The 21,034-nt window shown below is 37.3% G+C and overlaps 1 protein-coding gene across 1 annotated transcript in view; it reads left to right on the top strand.

Moving 5' to 3' along the window:
- The first annotated feature begins 252 nt into the window (after positions 1 to 252).
- Positions 253 to 21,034, top strand: part of LOC306857995 (semaphorin-4G-like) — a 32,326-nt gene continuing 11,544 nt past the window's right edge. Inside the window, exons 1-4 of the mRNA XM_079398328.1 lie at positions 253 to 354; positions 3,248 to 3,549; positions 18,631 to 18,782; positions 18,880 to 18,942. Coding sequence (XP_079254454.1) covers positions 3,420 to 3,549; positions 18,631 to 18,782; positions 18,880 to 18,942 — 345 coding nt within the window. The 5' untranslated portion in view covers positions 253 to 354; positions 3,248 to 3,419. The remainder of the gene's footprint in view (positions 355 to 3,247; positions 3,550 to 18,630; positions 18,783 to 18,879; positions 18,943 to 21,034) is intronic.

Raw genomic sequence — 21,034 nt, 5'->3', positions numbered from 1 at the left:
AATGAAGCGGCTGAATCCGTGTCGCAACGGTCGCACATTTACCCCTCCATCCCCGATGAATGCACAAGTCCGTTGCATTTTCAAAAAATAAATAAAAAAATTAATAAATCTAAGATAATGTAAACCTATGCATCAGAGAAATGACATTGCGACACAAAGCAGGGGAGGCGTGGTCTCTCATGAATATTAACCAGAGAGGCGTGGCTTGACTTCACCTGAGACTGCTCTGAAGAGCGTGCAGCATGCAGCGCAGTACACAGCCAGATCTCTGGAGCAGAAGCATCATTAGCTGCACAACAGGGAATCCAGTGGAAACACGGCATGACTGATGCTTACTTTTTCTGAAACAGTCAGGTAATTTAACTACAGAGTTTGTGATATATCCTTGACATTTTGCATGCGCTTTTTATTATATCTGTGTAGTTATCATTAATAGGCATCTTTTCGCATAATCTGTTGTAATGTAAGCGGAGCCTGCTGGGATCTCTACACGCAGGTGAAGGTGACTGGGAATGAGTGCCAGAAGTGTCCTTTAAAAATACCGCAGTGGTGTGCAATCTAATGTAGACCACGCAGACACAAACTAAACTCTTTTTATAATGATCATGAAAGTCTATCTATCTATCTATCTATCTATCTATCTATCTATCTATCTATCTATCTATCTATCTATCTATCTATCTATCTATCTATCTATCTATCTATCTATCTATCTATCTATCTATCTATCAGATTTGTTTTGCAGGTGTAGCTTTGCACTAATAAATCTGGTGCTATATATGAGACCTGTGATTTGTATGAAGTGAACGGTTCTGAGTGATTTATCAGAGATCAGTTTGAGCTTGTTTTTTTCTGGAAGTTGACCAGGGGGTGAAAAATGGATATGTAAAATTAAAAATGTGCTTCAATGTAGCATATTAATTATTAATACAATTTAGACTTAAAAAAATTGTTAGCATGCATTTGATCTTATTTAGTTCGACCAGAGATTGGATTACCAAACCAGATTCCTGTGCTGGATTAAATTATTATTTTTAATATATTCTCTAATAATAGACGTAAAATTGCATCACTGTGCCAGAGAATGGAAGAAAGGAGTGGGTAAAATTTATTTCTGTAACTAAAAGATGCATTTAGAAATTTTAGACTGAAAATAAGCCTTGAATAACTAATGCAAATTGGGGTGGGGGGCATTAGTCCATCAGAAGTGAATACATAATTGTCTTGATCTTATGGGGGTCTTCTTAACTCTTATAGGTTTACTACGTTACTTTGACAAACAAACCATGAAAACGTCTTCAGAAACAGTGCCATTGTTATTTGATTTAATTAACCCAAGACAGATAATGTGCTCATTAATGACATCAAAGTAACAGTAATCTTGTCTCTAACGCACTCAGAAGGTCTAATGCATTCTTGAAAGGTTCATTCTTTCCATGACGTCAAATCAAAGATGTTATTTTACTTATCTCAGCCTAAATGAGAAACCTATTGTACAGCTTTTGTAGGGGAATTAGTTATAATGTCGGATGGAATGGATGCATGAACTATTTTGGCATGCATAATTATAAGTAGCGTTTCAGGATGCAGTAATCAGTATTGGAAATTAGACTTAAATTCTCATTAAGTCAAAATCTTTCACGACTCTTTCATTGCAGCTAAACTAGATTAAGTGCAGATGGAGAATTAGTGAGATACGCCATAAAATCCCACATTTGGGTGATTGGAGGTATTTCTTCACCATCTGTGGAAATGTCAGACTGGAAATATAGTATTTATATTGTTCAGCTGACAGATGGCTATATCAGAAATGATTCCTTTATGATTCTCTATGTTTGATGCTTCTGTATGTACTAATCACAGTATATAGTGTGTTATATACAGGCAGGCAAATGTATTTATCCAGCCTGTGATGTGATCAGGTTGACGTGTCTCTTGTCCATACTACCCTGAGCAGGGTGCTTATTGTAACAGGAGAGGTGTTAATGCTTATGTGTTTATGCTACAGTATATGTCTGAATAGATGAAGTGATATGCATTAACCCAGCAGCTTTCCAGTGAGGAACAAGAAATCAGAGCAAAGCAAAACCATTTATATTCACTTCAATGTGGTATATAGTGGCTGCATCTATTGTAGCTATATCCACTGCATCCATATCCATTTCACCATCACATAATGTTGTTTCTAGACAACGAACGCATTTAAGCGATACCTCATAATATACAAAGAATTTGTGTGACTCTGAGTGTTTTGAAAGAAGATTTTCTCACTATAAAGTGAATCAAAAGCTACAAAAATTGCTTTTGAGGCAGTTCTCCAGAGCCAAAAAATGTGCATCCTCCACATAGTGCATCATGCCAGAATTTTGTTTTTGAAGGAATAGTTCACCCAAAGATGAATATCTTCTGAAAATGTACTCATCAACACTCGGATCATCCAAGATGTAAATGAGTTGGTTTCTTCAACAGAACAGTTTTGAAATTTAGCATTACATCACTTGCTCACCAATGGATCCTCTGCAGTGAATGGGTGCCGTCAGAATGAGACACCAAACAGCTGATATCACATGAATTCATAATCAATCCACATGACTCCAGTTCATCAATGCACAAAACTGCAGTTTGTGAATTATTGTGATCACCTGTTTGGACTTTCATTCTGACAGCACCCATTCACAGCAGAGGATCCATTGGTGAGTAAGTGATGTAATGCAAAATTTCCCTAAATCTGTTCAGATGAAAAAACAATCTCATCTACATCTTGGATGGCATGGGGATGAGAACATTTTTAATTTTTCTGTTGAAAATGACTGACCGGACCTCAGCGTAACCAAGCGAAAAGCTTTGTTTTGTTTTATTCAAAGTCAGCCCTTTAATATTAACCATTTATTGCTATCTTATATTCATCATGCGCTTGGAAAGTGGAGTTTGTTTCTTTAGCATTTGATGTGCTTTTATCAAACTTTGTTGTAAGTATTTTATCAGGTTATGTTCTTCCTGAGACACAAGCACCACGCAGTACCAGCTACAGGAACGTTAATTGTTTTGCACATTTTTATGCGATTGCCTGAGGCTTTTTTATATCTCTGTGTAGTTTGATAATAGCATTTGATACAGTAGACGTATATTGCACTATGAAATGTTTAGTGGATTCATTTGTGTATGACGTGTTTTCTCATCAAGCCATCTGCTCTTGATATGTGTCTCAGGAAGGAAGAGGCTTACTCATTTTTTCTTGCCAATGCAGCGGGAAACCTTTGACAGAGCAAGGATGAGTTAGCAGCCCATGACTGCACTGCTGGAAGCGGGAGCTTGTTCTAGTGAATCAGCATCAATTACACAACAGCATTATCTTCAGCAAAGTACTGCTGGAGGAACCTGCCTGGATCTTAGCAGAACCTCAATACATCCTGTTGATCATGCGGCTGACCAAACAGCCCAACTTCATGCTGATGCTGCTTGGATACCTAATACCTGTCATTTGGGGTTTTCCATTTGGACCGGTTCTTGATGTGGATGTCACCCCCAGGACAACTGTACATGTCAAAGGTAAGGCTATTTACATGTATTTCAGTGTTGTGTGCCATTCAGAACTGAATTGAGAATGCTTTTTTTTTTTGTTCTAAATTTTTCATTTTGCTCATATCATATCATTACATAATATCTGATTGTAGTGTTACATAGTATGCAATTGGTATGGTCTAACAGCTTATTTTCTAATAAAATAAGATTTGTGTAAATTTGAAACCTTGAATTTCACATCATGAGAGCATTTACTTAGTTTCCATAGTCAATTAAAGTATCAGGTGTGTCTTGCTTCATTCATGGGCCGAGCTGAATGTGTTTCACACTATTTTGCCTGTAGTGCTGGAGGCTATGGCAGTTCTCTGGATATTATTAAACAGCCCTTCTCACTTGTCCTGGCCCAGTTCATGAGATTCACACAGCAGATGCTGTGAGAATATAAAGTGAGGTTACTTTGGTACTAAAGGGAAGGGGAAAGAGAAGTGGGGCCAAGTATGGTGACCCATACTCGGAATTTGTGCTCTGCATTTAACCCATCCAAGTGTACGCACAGTAGTGAACATACACCTGCTGCGGCACCCAGGGAGCAAATGGGGGTTCGGTGCCTTGCTCAAGGTCTCACCTCAGTCGTGGTATTGAGGGTGGAGAGAGTGTTGGTTATTCACTCCCCCCACCTACAATCCCTGCCGGACCTGAGACTTGAACCCACGACCTTTGGGCTACAAGTCCGACTCTCTATCCATTAGGCCACGACTGCCCCTATTATATTATACTATTTCATGTAAATTCTCTTCTTTTGAACATATTCATCAGAAAAATCACAGTTTTGAACTGTATCCTGAAGATATGGTGGCTACTGCATACCAAAGGTGTGTGTGGTGTTTCAAAGAAGTCAGTAACTTGTAAAATGATTTGGAGGCCTGAAGAGGCCTGAACAAAGTCATTAAACCAATTGTGAGCCAGGCTTTATCAGCACCGGGCCTCACTGATGCTCCTAAATCTGTCAAAGCTTGTTGTCTTTATACTTTGTACACCAAATGGGTTCCCAATAACTGTTGTAGAATGTTAATAGCTGTTATTGATGAATAATGCCTGCAATTTGGAATAAAGCCCAAGCTTTTTCTATAGCTGAATGTTCTCTTGGAGTAGATTTGCCCTCTGACTGCACTGATGAAGATAAATGTGTATTTATCACCACAGACTCACACCATCGTTTAAGCCAATTGTACTATTTCTGGATGGTCAGGATGCTTGAACAAATAGAGCAATGTTTTGATAGCACCATAGAGCCATTATTCACATTTTTAGGTGGAATTTGCCTATGCATGATGGGAATATGAGATATGAAAGCATTTTAACATAAAAATGACAGTCACCTTTTTACTTAATTGTCTGTAAGATAATTGACATACTTGTAAAATGATTTAGGATGTTATGACATCTTTACCCACTCAGGTGCTTAAACTGAAGTGTTGCTAAAGTTTGCTGCTGTTTAATGGCTCATACAATCCATTTGTGCTCAGACACAGATCTTGTTCATGTAATTTTGTCTTTATTATTGTATTTTTCTCATTGCCCTGGTTGACTCAAGTCCTTGACATATATTTAGGCTCTCTTGGGATGAGAGGCAGAGCTAGAGCATACAGAGAGAGAAGGGAGAGTGTACAGACATGCATGTAAGAGTGATGAATCTCTGCTAAATGAAGCTTATGTCTTACAATATGTATTTTCAGGGAGAGAGTTATAATGCTGAATTCAAGAAGAGATAATTTTGTGGGTGTAACAAAAGGTGCTGACTTGCTTTAATGGTTTGCTGTAGTGGGTTTGAGCACATGGAATGCTTTCTCTTTATCTGCAGGTCATTGGGTTCATAGCTGTCTGGTTTTCGTAGTGTTTAGCAGACCTGAAGTAATGCTGAAATGAAATATGTATACATGTGTAATTCGTCTGGGGTAGCAGGACAAGGGAAAAAGTGCATCTAGGGTCTTTAGAGACGTCTATCTCTGATTTTTGTATCTGTCTACTATTGAATGTCTAAGACCTTGGGATGTTATACAGTCATTTTAATTCATTCATTAATTTATTTGTTTGTTAAAATAGAGAAGTTATTTTAAATTGCATATATATATATATATGTGTGTGTGTGTATATACTATACAGGTCCTTTTAAAAAAATTAGCATATTGTGATAAAGTTCATTATTTTCTGTAATGTACTGATAAACATTAGACTTTCATATATCTTAGATTCCTTACAACACAACTGAAGTAGTTCAAGCCTTTTATTGTTTTAATATTGATGATTTTGGCATACAGCTCATGAAAACCCAAAATTCCTATCTCAAAAAATTTGCATATTTCATCCGACCAATAAAAGAAAAGTGTTTTTAATACAAAAAAAGTCAACCTTCAAATAATTATGTTCAGTTATGCACTCAATACTTGGTCGGGAATCCTTTTGCAGAAATGACTGCTTCAATGCGGCGTGGCATGGAGGCAATCAGCCTGTGGCACTGCTGAGGTGTTATGGAGGCCCAGGATGCTTCGATAGCGGCCTTAAGCTCATCCAGAGTGTTGGGTCTTGCGTCTCTCAACTTTCTCTTCACAATATCCCACAGATTCTCTATGGGGTTCAGGTCAGGAGAGTTGGCAGGCCAATTGAGCACAGTAATACCATGGTCAGTAAACCATTTACCAGTGGTTTTGGCACTGTGAGCAGGTGCCAGGTCGTGCTGAAAAATGAAATCTTCATCTCCATAAAGCTTTTCAGCAGATGGAAGCATGAAGTGCTCCAAAATCTCCTGATAGCTAGCTGCATTGACCCTGCCCTTGATAAAACACAGTGGACCAACACCAGCAGCTGACATGGCACCCCAGACCAACACTGACTGTGGGTACTTGACACTGGACTTCAGGCATTTTGGCATTTCCCTCTCCCCAGTCTTCCTCCAGACTCTGGCACCTTGATTTCCGAATGACATGCAAAATTTGCAGTGCTGCTTCTCAGTAAGCAAAGGTCAGGCGCTTCTGCCGCTGTTTCTGGTTCAAAAGTGGCTTGACCTGGGGAATGCGGCACCTGTAGCCCATTTCCTGCACACGCCTGTACACGGTGGCTCTGGATGTTTCTACTCCAGACTCAGTCCACTGCTTCCGCAGGTCCCCCAAGGTCTGGAATCGGTCCTTCTCCACAATCTTCCTCAGGGTCCGGTCACCTCTTCTCGTTGTGCTGCGTTTTCTGCCACACTTTTTCCTTCCCACAGACTTCCCACTGAGGTGCCTTGATACAGCACTCTGGGAACAGCCTATTCGTTCAGAAATGTCTTTCTGTGTCTTACCCTCTTGCTTGAGGGTGTCAATGATGGCCTTCTGGACAGCAGTCTTACCCATGATTGCGGTTTTGAGTAATGAACCAGGCTGGGAGTTTTTAAAAGCCTCAGGAATCTTTTGCAGGTGTTTAGAGTTAATTAGTTGATTCAGATGATTAGGTTAATAGCTCGTTTAGAGAACCTTTTCATGATATGCTAATTTTTTGAGATAGGAATTTTGGGTTTTCATGAGCTGTATGCCAAAATCATCAATATTAAAACAATAAAAGGCTTGAACTACTTCAGTTGTGTTGTAATGAATCTAAAATATATGAAAGTCTAATGTTTATCAGTACATTACAGAAAATAATGAACTTTATCACAATATGCTAATTTTTTGAAAAAGACCTGTATATACATACATACATACATAGTCGTGGTCAGAATTATTGGCACCCTTGGTAAATATGATCAAAGAAGGCTGTGAAAATTAATCTGCATTGTTAATCCTTTTGATCTTTTATTAAAAAAAAATACAAAAATCACTGGAGAATAAGAATTTAAAATGGGAGGAAATATCATTATGAAATAAATGTTTTTCTCTAATACACATTGGCCACAATTAACGGCACCCTTTTATTCAATTCTTATTCAATGGAATTGAATAATATTCAATTATTCAATTCCATTTGCCAGTTTAACAACTCTAAATTTTTTCCTATAATGCCTGATGAGGTTAGAGAACACCTGACAAGAGATCAGAGACCATTCCTTCATCCAGAATCTCTCCAGATCCTTTAGATTCACAGCTCCATGACGGTGCTTCTTCTCTTCAGTTCACCTCACTCATTTTCTACAGGGTTCAGGTCAGAGGGCTGGAATGGCAATAGCAGAAGCTTGGTTTTGTGCTCAGTGACCCATTTTTGTGTTGTTTTTGAGGTTTGTGTTTGGATTATTGTCCGGTTGGAAGATCCAAACATGGCCCATTATAAAAATTTCTAACAGAGTCAGTCATGATATTTGATAAAATCAATGATGCCATGTATCTAAACAAGATGTTTAGGACCTCCAGCAGAAATATAGGCCCACAACATTAAAAATACAGCAGTATATTTCATTGTATACATGGGGTACTTTTTATCCCTGTGTTCACCAAACCCATCTTGAGTGTTTGCTGCTAAAAAGCTCATTTTTTAGTTTCATCTGACCATAGAAGCCAGTGCCATTTGAAGTTCCAGTGGGGTTGACACAGCAGTAGGCTTATGTTTTACTTAATTTTTCCTTTTTTAGGCTATTCAAAATATTCCCAGTAATTAAACTGTAAGTAAATGCATTTTGCACCTTTATATATCATGTTAGTTAATCTATAACAGGCGATGGGCAAATTAGCCTAATGTTCTATTAGGGTCATTCTATGGAAATTTCTCTGTCCCTAGCCTTTACAGAAATATTGAACTTGAAAAACACTTTAGGGTTACGATGTTAAAATGGAACAATTTGTTCTTTGAACAATTACACCTTCTTGAGCCATCAATGTTGCAATGTTTGTTTTTTTAATTAATTATATAGAATTCCAAGCACCACAAAACTGCTCGTCCCCACAGCCATATACAGAGAAAAAAATCTTTATTTGAAAAACTGATTTTTCTACCATTTAAAATACATTAATGTATTTATAACTATCAAATATATGATATAAATGGCATAAAAAATCTAAATGGTGAATAAATATGATAAAATAACGAAAGTAGTGGTCCCCTGGAGTTGTGTCACTGGTGTTACCCTTTAACAAAAATAGTTTATTTTGAAATAAAAATCATACTTATGACATCACTTGACTTCCTTCTTCCTATTTCCTGAAGATCTATGAAGAAAGGCCCATGATAAATCCACTGTCTCTTTTCAGAACAGAAATATTCTTATTTATCTCATGATTTCATATGAAGCTTTTAGTTGAACTTTGCTTTATTGTTAGGGAATTGTAAAAAACTAGAATACAAATGGATTAAACTACTTAATTTAGTGAGTACCGTGATTGACAACATGTGGTTTGATACCTTGCTGCAGACATTTTGTAAAATGCATTTGTTTTTTTTTGTTTTTTTTATTGTGTGTTACCATCACTGGTGTCATCTTCCTTATGGGTAAATAAATGCACAAAAGATTTTTTTTTTTAAAACAACCTGTCATTTATGTATATTCTTAAAGTCAAAAGGTAATCTAATAATGTGGTCTAAGTCTAAATGTTAGAAAAATAAATATATTTTAAGACATCTTGCCATACCAAAAGTGGACATTTCTGTAGGATGACCCATTAACTACGCATAAAATTAGACTTTTTACTTAAGTACCACATGGGTGTCATGCCTTAAAATATTATACGACTGCCTTTGTATTTAACATGAATTTAATTAAACGTTGTAAGTTACTAATCATATCACTTTCATTGTACAGAACACAGCAAAGGAAACTTACATTATCAAAGAACATTATCATTTCATTATCAAGACTTCAGTCTCAAGAACTCCCATTATAATCACTGAAGCTGTTTGCAGTTGTTGTTTCTGATAAGAGAATTCACTCAGCGAGCGCGTGCCCTGAACAAGACACCGCGTGTCAGCGATGACTCATCTGAACGTCTCTGATTGGTCATTGCATTCATAATCTCAACAGAATTGTGTGTGATAATACAGTACTGTAAAAACGCATCTGTCTCTGGCTCAGCGCCAGCCAGCAAACTCAGATTAGAATTTAGCTGCTAGTGATTTAACGCACTGAATGATCTAATCACGCCAGTGTGACGGTATCAAATATAAAAATATATGAATCGGCTATTTTTTGTCTTTTGGAAACCGCATTCAAAATCTACTTGGCTCAAAAATCTGAGGGGGCAACGTCATGCCCCCTTTGTTTGAATGGGCATGATGCATCTGGACACACGTCCTCTTCCAGGCAGATTCATAACATTTTATGTTGATTGGAAATGCTTCATTATTGCCCTGATGGTGGAAATGGGAATTTTCTTTTCTTAAAGCCACTTCACTAATTTGTGAAGCTCAATTATCTTTTGCTGCACATCAGAAATATATTCTTTGGTTTTTCTCATTGTGATGGATGATTAAGGGAATTTGGGCTTTGTTTTCCCTCCTATTTATATTTCTGTGAAACAGGAAGCCATGGCTGGATAATTTCATGTTCATAATCACCCTGGAGTGCTCAAAATTGTAAATTTGAATGGGGATATACTTCAGAGATGTTTTACTCATAATAATTTCTAGGGGTACCGATAATTGTGTTATTAGTTAGATTTAGATTAGTTAGATTAAGTTAGATTTTTGTGATTTTTTTTTTTTTAAATAAAAGATCAAAAGGATTAATAATGCAGGTTTATTTTCAGAGCCTTCTTTGATCATATTTACCAAGGGTGCCAATAATTCTGACCACAACTGTGTGTGTATATATATTTAAATTAGCTGTTTTCTATTTAAACAGCAATAGAACTATATATAGTATTATTTATTATTATTATATTTAAAAATATATATTTTTAGCATTTTTTGTAAATATAAATATTTAGTAATATAAGAGTCCTTCCTGTCACTTTTGATCAATTTAATGCACCATTGCAGAATAAAAGCATTAATTTCTTTAAAAAATGGGGAATTATTTGTGAGAATAATCTCTATAAAATAAATCTTTATCCAGCTCTCACAAACAACTAAAGCAGTCTTGGAAATTCATTGGTCAAAAGGTGTGGGTAGTTTCTGTTGAACGTTTTATAAACAAAATCACAGTATGTGAGTTATCGTGTAAGGTCCGGAGAAATTTCAGTCGAGGCAACTGCTGTGGGAAAAAAGCTAGATCTATATTTACTGTTCAGGCAGAAAGGTAACATTTCTTGAAAACACTGAGGTTTACAGAAAAGGCACTTAAAATACACATCTAACTAGCTTTCCTCTGGGACTGATAAAAAGGTAGGCTTGATAAACCAAAACCACGGAATCCAGCCCTCTGATAGAGGGGGTTTTATCTGCGTGGGGGTTGCTGTTGTCTTGGTGACAGGATTTGAACGGTGCCATCTACTTCCTCCTTTTAGTACAGAAATAACATCAATAATAAACACACATTTGGGGTTGCTTACATTGGTATTATGCAAAAAGGGTTCAGTGTGTCTGAGATGGATTTTATTGTTCTGGTAGAGAATTACTTGTTTTTTTTGTTTTTTCCCCACATGCTTCCTGGTCCTTTTTAAAACCAGTTTTGATTTCCTCTCCAACCAAAAAACTAATTTCCCTGACAAGAAACAACATTAAAAACTTATGACTCCTCCTCCTTTGAAGTTCTTTTTGTATTTTACATTGGTGTCATAACTATGAGTCACGATGGTTGACTAATCAGCTATTATTAGATGTATTTCTTATATTATTTTGTTTTACTACCTTTAATTAGCATGCTAACACCAAATGTTGCACTTTTAAGACACTAGCTATGCCTGAAACTGCATACTGTCTAGTTAGTATAATATTTGGATTGAAACTTACTTTGTAACCATTAAAAAGGTATATTCTATATAGTATGAATATAGAATGAAATTCAAACGTACTATATCCTCCATGTTATTTCTGTCACATGACCTACCAGCGTCAGTTGCGTCGCTTCACTGCCCGTGGCTTCATGGGATAGTAAAGTTTCCACTGAACGCGCACTACAAAATGTTAGTGGAAGTAGTGGGTCATACTTTTCGTCTAATGTTTTTCAGATTCTATGTATTCTTTTTCGCCTACTGTATAGTATGGAACTAGGCATATTTGGACGCGGTGACTGTCAAGGTAAAAAAAAGATGTAAAATAAGTCTCTGATGTCCCCAGAGTCTATATGTGAAGTCTTAGCTCAATATACCCCACATATAAATTTAAAATTGCCACTTTTAGGGTGTGAGCCAAAACGCGCTGTTTTGAGTGTGTTGCTTTAAATGCGAGTGAGCTGTTGCTCCCGGAGAAGAGGGCGGAGCTTCAAGAGCTCCAGCTCTGGCATTAGCAGTGCTAGCCTTTGCAAATAAACATTCCACTATTAATACAAGCCTGTTATCTTTACAGAAAACTACTCGGTTTCAAAGTCAGTCATCTGATTATACTGTGCATAATATATTCGCATTTATGAATTACACAGACAGGGAGCACAGCGGGATAAAAATAATAACTTAGCTGGTCTCATGGTATCACAAACTTTATAAGTCCCACTTCTGATTATGAGCTCGACAACTTCAAGCAATCGACTCACATTGCTTTCATATGCAACTTTTAACTACCACATTGTTATTCATGATCATCAGTGAAAACACACATTGACAATGAGAGCAATGAGTGATACTTACTTTGTCTGGAGCTGACGTTCACGCACAAAGCATTGGTATTAATTCCTAAACATTTAGGGGACGTTACCGATTTTTTTCTGGGATATTTCCTTCGAAAATGAAATTTTACCACAGTGTCCTCGGCTCAGATGGGGGGAGATTATGGCGACTCCTATGTTCATTAGTGCATCCCAAAACACAACACAATGCCTCTACATTGTATATATCTCCAGTAATGGTGGACCGCATCTTCTCACTCAGAGCTGCGTTTATGCTAATAGGACAGAGAGCGTCACAAATGGGTGGGACTTTTTCCCCTCTGTGACGGGAACAGAGGGAGAATCTGAAACAGCTCATCTGGAGAGACTGTTTATGATTTATTGGTTTTATAAAAAAAATTAGTTGGTGGATTTTTAACATTATAGGCTGGTTGTTTTCACACACTGCAGCCACACAACTGTTCAAACACCTTATAAAAGTGATTTTTGCATAATAGGTCCCCTTTAATGTTTTCAAATATAAAACTCAAGGTTCTGAAGAAAATCATATTACTTTATTTTGGTACACATTACAATACAGATCTCTATTATTGTTAGTTTGTATTAAATATATTATTAAAGCAGTATGTAGTGATACTGTGAGATGTGCAACTAATAAGATTAAATATATTTTGTAATCCTGGCGAAGCTTGACTGTGGTTGTGTAATGTTGATCACGTCTGAAGCTGACTGTTCTCACCCAGTGTCAGTATTTATTTAGTCATCGCTAGCCCCCTAGCAAACACCGTTCCGATTGGACTCATGAGCACTGCGGCTGCCCGCCCAAGTTTGTTTGGTCCAGGGTTGCAGTGAGTCAACAGTCAAGTCACACACACACAGATGCTACAAAGATGCATGGGTTTGTAGCATGAGGTGAGAGCTACAATACTTAACTCTTGTAGTGTGGCCTTGGGCCATAACACAGCCACACACACACTGTCATTTTTTGATATGTCATATATTCATAGTCAATTATACTCTAATATAAGAAGAATGCAAGTTCATACAGACACTGCATGCACAATTTGCATATTACTGGCTTGACACGAAGGTTGTGTGGTTGAAACTTGGTTCCAGTGTTCATTCTAGGGAACAGTAAATAAACCACACACACTGCTAGAACACAACAGGAGGCCTTGGGCGCTGTGTTGACTCTGCTCATGGATTTGTTCCCTCAGTGATGCACAGAGTCAGTCTGTTTTTATAGGCTGGTGTGGTAAGGCAGTTAGTGCACTAGCAGGCCAGAGGCTATTTTTCGTAATACCCTTATTTGCCGTTATGTTATGAATAACAGCAGTTCCAAAAGAAAGTGGTTATTAAAATTGTGATCATGGAGTGCTACAAATAATTAGATGGAAACTGATTTCATTCATACATAGTGTGCATGTTATCCTAGAGTAATTTTGTTTGTTTAAGCCTACACTCTTAAAAAATAAAGGTTCCAAAGGAGGGTTTTTGCAGTAATTCCATGGAAGAAACATTTTCTGTGAGCAGTTCTAAAAAGAGGCATTTTTATAATAATCTAAAGTACCCTTTTCTACTGTAAAGAACCTTTTGTGCCCTGGAAAGGTTCCATGGATTTTAAAGGTGCTTCATAGACCCATATATGCCAGTCAAGAGCCTTTGTTTATAAGAATGCAGTGCCAGTGTGTGAACCCACTTCCTGGTCGCCTAATTTTAAACAGAAACAAATGCAAGCTTAAAATAAATAACATAAATGTATTCTTTATTGAAGATTTTAGGGCTGTAACGTCCCAGTCGATTAGTCGATTAATTGGTCGATATGGTCTGGTTCGACCAAAAATCTGATTGGTCGATTTTTTGCCGCGCTCATTTCATCAGTTTGGCCGCGCTCATTTCATCAGGTGGAAAGCACTAATTGCTAATGGGGGTGTTTTCAGAGCACCCCTGTTTCACAGGTAACAGTCTGTTTTCAGAACACCCCCATTGTTTTCACTTTTTTTGGATTAGCCCAACCCACTGGAGAAGAGAGACAGATAAGTAGGCTTTAGAAGGTTTGATGCTGAATATTATTTATTTAATAACAAGCTAGTGTAAAAACAAGAAGCTGTCTCCTTCCAAAGAACCAGTGTTAATTTCGTTAACGAAGAGGACGACGAAAAATATTCGTTAACGAACCTTTTTTCTGTGACTAAGACGAGAAGTTGACGAGATAAAATTAATATCTGATGATAAAAACTATGACGAAATGTATGCGCGTCTTCGTTAACGAGACGAGACGGGACTAAAATGTTATTTGAGGACTACCGGACATTCAAAATACATCCTATAGGCTAAATTGACTGTCTTGTCTTTTAAAATGTGCGTCCCTGTCTCTGGATCGCAATCAGATGAGGGGCGTTTGTATATCTCACAGTATGGCAGCCGCAGTGGGCGGATACGCTACCAAAACGCAAACTAGCGATCTGAAACAATGGCCTCAGCAACTGAATGGTTATAGGGATAGGGTGACCAGACATCCCGTTTTTCCCAGGAGTCACAATTCGTTGTTGATTAACTTAAAGTTAGCGGAATCACTCTGATAGAAGTGCTCCACTTTCTCAGTTCTCACACAGCGCGCGATCAGTTCTCAGTTCTCACAATATTGCGCTGTGCCCACTGTTTGTGATAGTTTTGAGCCTAAGATGCTTTATTTTTCAGTTATGCACTTTATTTGGTTTCTGCTCTTGTTTGTTTAATAAATATTCTTTTTTTATTAAAGTGGACGCGCCTTTTGTGTTTATTAAGAGTAAAAGCTTTAAGTCTATTCGTGTCTCAGCCGCGAAGCTGAGCTCTTATGTTCAGCCTCGCTCTGTGCGAGCTGCGCAGAGCGGCTGAAATGATAGTGTCTGACAGTTATACTTATAACATATGACAAAAATAATTTTCTAAATTATGTTGCACATTCCTCAAAAGTTCTTGTGATATCACCAGTTGACAACATAGTACTGTTTTCAGAAATCACAGGCTATGATATTGCGCAGGCACCGCTGTCAGAGACGACAGACTCGTGTGTCAGACTCATTTCAGTGCAAAATAATTAGGTCAAAAACGATTTAATATACTGCAAATAGCCTATTAGTTTTTTATGTTTATTTATAATTAATTTAGGCAGACAACAAGGCTACCAAGTACTGAGCACAGTGCGTATCTAATTAATGTAACGTACGTTTTTTTTTCTCCACAACGTCATTTTTAGTCGATTTTTAGTCGAAAGTTTCAGGACTTCAGTCGACCAAGATTTTCTTTGGTTGATTACAGCCCTAGAAGATTTACACATGCATTTACAGTTAAATAAATCATAATAAATTTATTAATACAAAATAATGACATTTTAATCCGCATATGGACATTTTCAGTGAAAGCATGCAACTTGGAGCAGTAGCAAGCATAATCATCATGGCATCCATATACATTGCAAATATCTTGTATCTTCATTCCAATGTTTTCATTTATGCAGGTAGCTTTAAATTGGGACTGTATTGCTTCTGGGCATTTTTTTTTTTTTTTTTTTTTTTTTTGATAATCTTAATTATATAGCACCTCTAATCCAAGAAATCATCTAAAAAAAAAAAAAAAAGCAGGACAATAAGCATCAAGTTCTTCATATGAAAACAAGCTAGTTGGCATCTTTACGATCTATTGGTAATATGTTTCATAGCTTTGGGCTTAATTATCAAAGATGGCATCTCCAGTATTCTTTCAATTGCTAATTATTTTAAGTCTTAAAATGGTGATAATGAGATTTTTTTAATTTGCGTTGAAAAAAACCCCCCAAAAAAAACACAAATTCAAATTAGAGACAATAAAGTAGCAGTTGCTGTATGTTGCCATGGATAGTGGTCAAATATACAGTTTAGCAGTCATTATACAAAAATATTTGACCATATTGCCATGATTGACAAATTAAAATCAAGTATTCCAGAGACAATGTCAGATGTTCATAACATAGGGCTTTCTAATTAATGCCAGCAATGTTCATCGAAATTTCTTCTCTGTCTGCATTTTCCCTTCCCTTAAATTCTGTAATAGAGGTATTGCTGTGGTGTGTGTGTGTGTGTGTGTATGAGTGGCTGTGCGCGTATATGGTCCAAGGACACACGATGTGCTTTGAGCTCAAAGGCTTTTGTGTGATCGCGCAGTTTATCGTCAGCTCTGCACTCATCACTGTGTGTGTTTCAGTCACTATCTTTCTCTATCTACACAATGAGACACAAGGATTAACAACACACACAGAATGTCATCACTTTGCCTAAGGTCTTGAATCGTGTTTGCATAACTTAATATTTTTTATTTATTTATTTATTTATTTAGTCATTTAGCAGATGCTTTTATCCAAAGCGACTTACAAATGAGGACATTTAATTTTCTTTCCTGTTATGAGTAATTTTAGCCTCTAGCCGTCCCACACGCACAGAAACCCGTAGGTCTGTTCCGACCTTTCTTTGATTGACAGTTTAGATCCTCATGGCCTTGACTTTTTGGTTTATACTGTCACTCATTTTCATGCTCAAACACTAGACCAGTACTGCTTGTTTTGCTCTTTTAAAAGCTATCAGAGCCCATAATGTGTATCTTTATGCAATGTAATATAAATAACTAGTCTGTAATGATACTAATTTAAGTCTCAGTTAGTTGTAAGCTTTGTGTTTGAGGAAAAAAAAATGGCTTAGCTGAATCATTTGTTTGGTAAGCAAACTGCACCTGCTTTTGATTCAACAAAAAAAGAACCATCTAACAAAAGTAATATGTTCTGGAATTTGGACTACAGTGGTTGTGCTGTATGCCTTTGGAGGTACACACACAAAAAAAAAAGGCTCAAAAGAATCATTCATTCAGGAGTCAGACTACTACTGGTCTCTCTCTATGCTTTTGGTTCATTAAAAAGAACTGGCTTATTGGAGTCATTTATTTTGCAATTAGACTGTTTGTGCTGTATGCTTTTGGTTCACTTAAAAGAACTGGCTCATAAGAGGCATTCATTTGGGAATAGAACAACACTGGTTGCTCTGTATCAAAAACTTTAGATATACCAAAACAGTGCACTCATGTTATAATGAATGGGAAAAAGTTCAACTGGCAGTATGGTGGAAAAAATGCCGCCTTACAAAAAAAAAAGAGCCAATCAGGAGTTAATAGTCATCATGTCACTGCAGCTGCTGTTAGAGGCTCTGGTTGTCATAGAAACAGTCAGTATCCTGAGACACGCTTAGGGTTGCACAAGTGCATTCGCTGGACCAACCTAAAATATAACTTTTTTAATGCTATTTGAGTACAAGAAACAACAATTATGGGACAATTTATGTAAGATTTTGTTGCTAATTTGAAATATTCTTTAAATGTAAGTTTGGCAAGCAGTTTTTGAGATTTCAGGATTCTCCAATCAAGTAGAAGGCGTTCAGAGGTGCTGCAAAAATGGCCACTAAGTGAACAGACTTTCCTTGAAAGGGACTCTCTGTTTGCTTTTGATTCACCAAAAAGCAGTGTGTTATTCATTCTGTTATTGGAATACACTGGTCACACTATTTGTTTTGTGTTGATGATTCAGTTGCGGTGTCTCTCAGAGTATTTTAGTATGCTATTCCAGTGTGCAGTCTTTAAACAACGATATTTTTGTACTTTGCTCAAATATATAATGGAACACATGATGGGGCACAAATCTCTTTTAAATTCTAATTCCAAATACCTTGGTATTCCATGCTTGCATGCTGGATTTACTGTATATTGTTGCTGATGCAGACTTTAGCACCGTGTTTGGGGGGGATGGGTGTTTTGAGAGGTACTGGAAGGGCATTTGAGGGGTACCATGGTTGATATGTCGCCTAAAACTGCCAAGTCTCATCAGCATAGCCCACCCGTCTCTCGGTATGGGGCAGGAAATCTCAGCATGCAGTGTTGTAGATGGGCAATACAAGTCCTTTACCCTTCAGAATGTGCCTGGGTTTACTTTATGCCCTTAATTTGAGGAAGCAGACCACCCAAATACGTCAATGTCTCAGAAAGACACCTTATGATTGCGCATGAAAACAGGAAGTGTTAAATCCACTACTTTTTACAGCACCTTTTTGCTTTCCCTGACTCTTTTTATTGTTCCACCATTTCTTTTTTACAGTGAAGTTTTATCTTAGTTTGTGGCAAAACGGTCACATTAATTCAATTCATGCCATACCTTCTCATGCTGCTGAATAAAGCTTTATTATTCTGTTTTCATGGTCATGTTTTCTTTGTAGTCATTCAGTTTATTCATAGATTGGTGATAAGGAATTAGCTCTCCATCTGTTCATCCCAGTTCAAATATTTCCAATAATAGACAAAAGAGTGTAGAGCTATGAGTGGGTCTCTATGTTGTTGACACGATTTGGTCATGTTTGTTCCTGTTTTTCTAACTGGGTCTCTCTCGCCGTTCGCAGGGCTGCTGGGTTGCAATCATTTCCGTGGAGCTGCAGTGAACTACAGTTCTCTGTTATTGGAGGACGGACCAGGGTTGTTGTATGTTGGGGCCAGAGAGGCCATTTACAAGCTGGACACCTCAAACATCTCTGACACTAGTATCTCTCTTTCTGTGAGTTCCGCCTTTGTCATGATATTTTCAATATGTTTCATTCCTCTTCCTAATACAGCTGGGCTGATCATAGTTGTTGTTCATGTCTGTATAACAGCTTGAATGGGCAGCGTCTGCAGAACAGAAGAGGCAGTGCCTGAGCAAAGGAAAGAACAATCAGGTATTGCCATTCTTGATGTGTAGGATATCCTCCCCTAAATCCTGCAGGTCAACTCAATGTCATGCAATTGATTCCCAGGGAACAAGTACTAGTAAAATGTATTAGCCTGAATTCACTTTAAGCTGCTTTGGATAAAAGTTTCTTCCAAATGAATATATAAATGGAAAACTACATATAAAGAATGGAAAGGTGTACTTTTTTGCAATATATGTACTGTAGATAACTTTCAGGAAACCATATATCACATGCTCAAAGATTCTTGTGCATAGCTGACACATTTTTCTGACAAAAGCAAAACTGATGGTGGTTTTGATGTAAAGAAGTGAGAGTGAGAGGAAAATATAATCCAATATAATCCAAAAATGCTCCTTTATGAGAGCATAAACTGGAATCTAAAAGTAAACAGTTTTACCAATATAAATAATAAGAATCACAAATTTTGTTTTGATATGTAGCCTTTGCAACTTGCTGAAACATTTATTTTATTTAAAGGGGTCATTAACTGAGAAATCAAAAATCACAGCCTGATTAGCCCCACCCACCGACTCACGCATGTAGTGTAAATAATGAGAGAGGAGAACGCAGGTCTATGCTAAATTAAAAAAAATAAAGATATAGATATGCTCTATAGTGCCAAGTTGTGGAAAAAAACCCAACATTAGGAAAGATTAATGAAGATCCAGTCTGCGTCAGAAAGAACTTGGTCCTTTGTTCACTTCATTTTTCCGCAGATTCGTTTACAAACAAGTCACAATTTGACAAGATTTTCAGAAGGATTGAAACTATAAGACGTTGCTGTGCCGGCTATATTGGATCTTACTTTACTTTACTTTTACTTTTAGTCATTTAGCAGATGCTTTTATCCAAAGCGACTTACAAATAAGAAAAAGTAACTAAAACTAAAAGTTAACACTCTGTAGATACTCTATACACCCATTTAAGAAAATACAGAAATTAAATAAAATATCTGACAGTAATGTTGCACCACACAAGTGTAAGTATTTTCATTACATTCAAGATTCAAAATTTTTATTCCTCACATACACAATTATACAGACTATAACCAGCAGTGACCCATACTTGGAATTCGTGCTCTGCATTTAACCCATTCAAAGTGCACACACACAGCAGCAGTGCACACACACACACACAGCAGTGAACACACACCCGGAGCAGTGGGCAGCCATTTATGCTGCGGCGCCCGGGGAGCAGTTGGGGGTTCGGTGCCTTGCTCAAGGGCACCTCAGTCGTGGTACTGAAGGTGGAGAGAGTGCTATACATTCACTCCCCCCACCTACAATCCCTGCCGGCCCGAGACTCGAACCTGCAACCTTTGGAGTACGAGTCCGACTCTCTAACCATTAGGCCACGACTTCCCACATGGTTATTATTGCTTGGTCTGTTTGTACAGATCATTTGATATGTACTGAGTATTTATGCGTTTTAACTAGTGATGGGTCGTTCTTGAACTATTAGTTCATTTTGAACAAATCTTTAATGTGACAAAGAACGAGTTGTCTCGGGGAGTGATTCGTTCAGTCGCGTATGCGCAACATCCTATAGGTTCTGCACTGAATTAGTTCACCTGTTTCGAGTCTTCGGGTTTTTTGAGTCGTTTGTTCATCACCTAACAGCCCCATACACGTAACCAATGCAGTCTGAGGGGAAAAGACTTAATAATAATAATAATAACAACCAACTCTTTAGTTTATTACCTTTGTTACCACATTCAGTGTTATGGAAAAGAACCATCATGACAGAAATTCACACATTTATAAACTGTATAATAAAAATAAATAAAAAGCTACAATTTGAGATCAACGCATCACGTAACTGTAAGAGTAAATAACAATAATAATAACTATGCACCCGTTTGTAAGGAAGCTTGTAAATTTACTAATTTCTTTATCCAATGCTGTCACGTTACGTGACAAAAGAACGAAAGACTCGAGAGATGAACTAATCAATTCTCTTTCCGGCTCAGACTGCATTGGTTAAGTTTATGGGGTTGTAACGGGATGAACGAATGACTCAAACCTGAAGACTTGTCAGATAAGAGGTGAGGTGAGCTAATCATAGATTAAAGACCCAG

This window comes from Barbus barbus (assembly GCF_936440315.1).
Source record: "Barbus barbus genome assembly, chromosome: 38".
Lineage (NCBI taxonomy): Eukaryota > Metazoa > Chordata > Actinopteri > Cypriniformes > Cyprinidae > Barbus > Barbus barbus.
The sequence above is the reverse complement of the archived record's forward strand: the minus strand, read 5'-3'. Positions and strand labels throughout refer to the sequence as shown.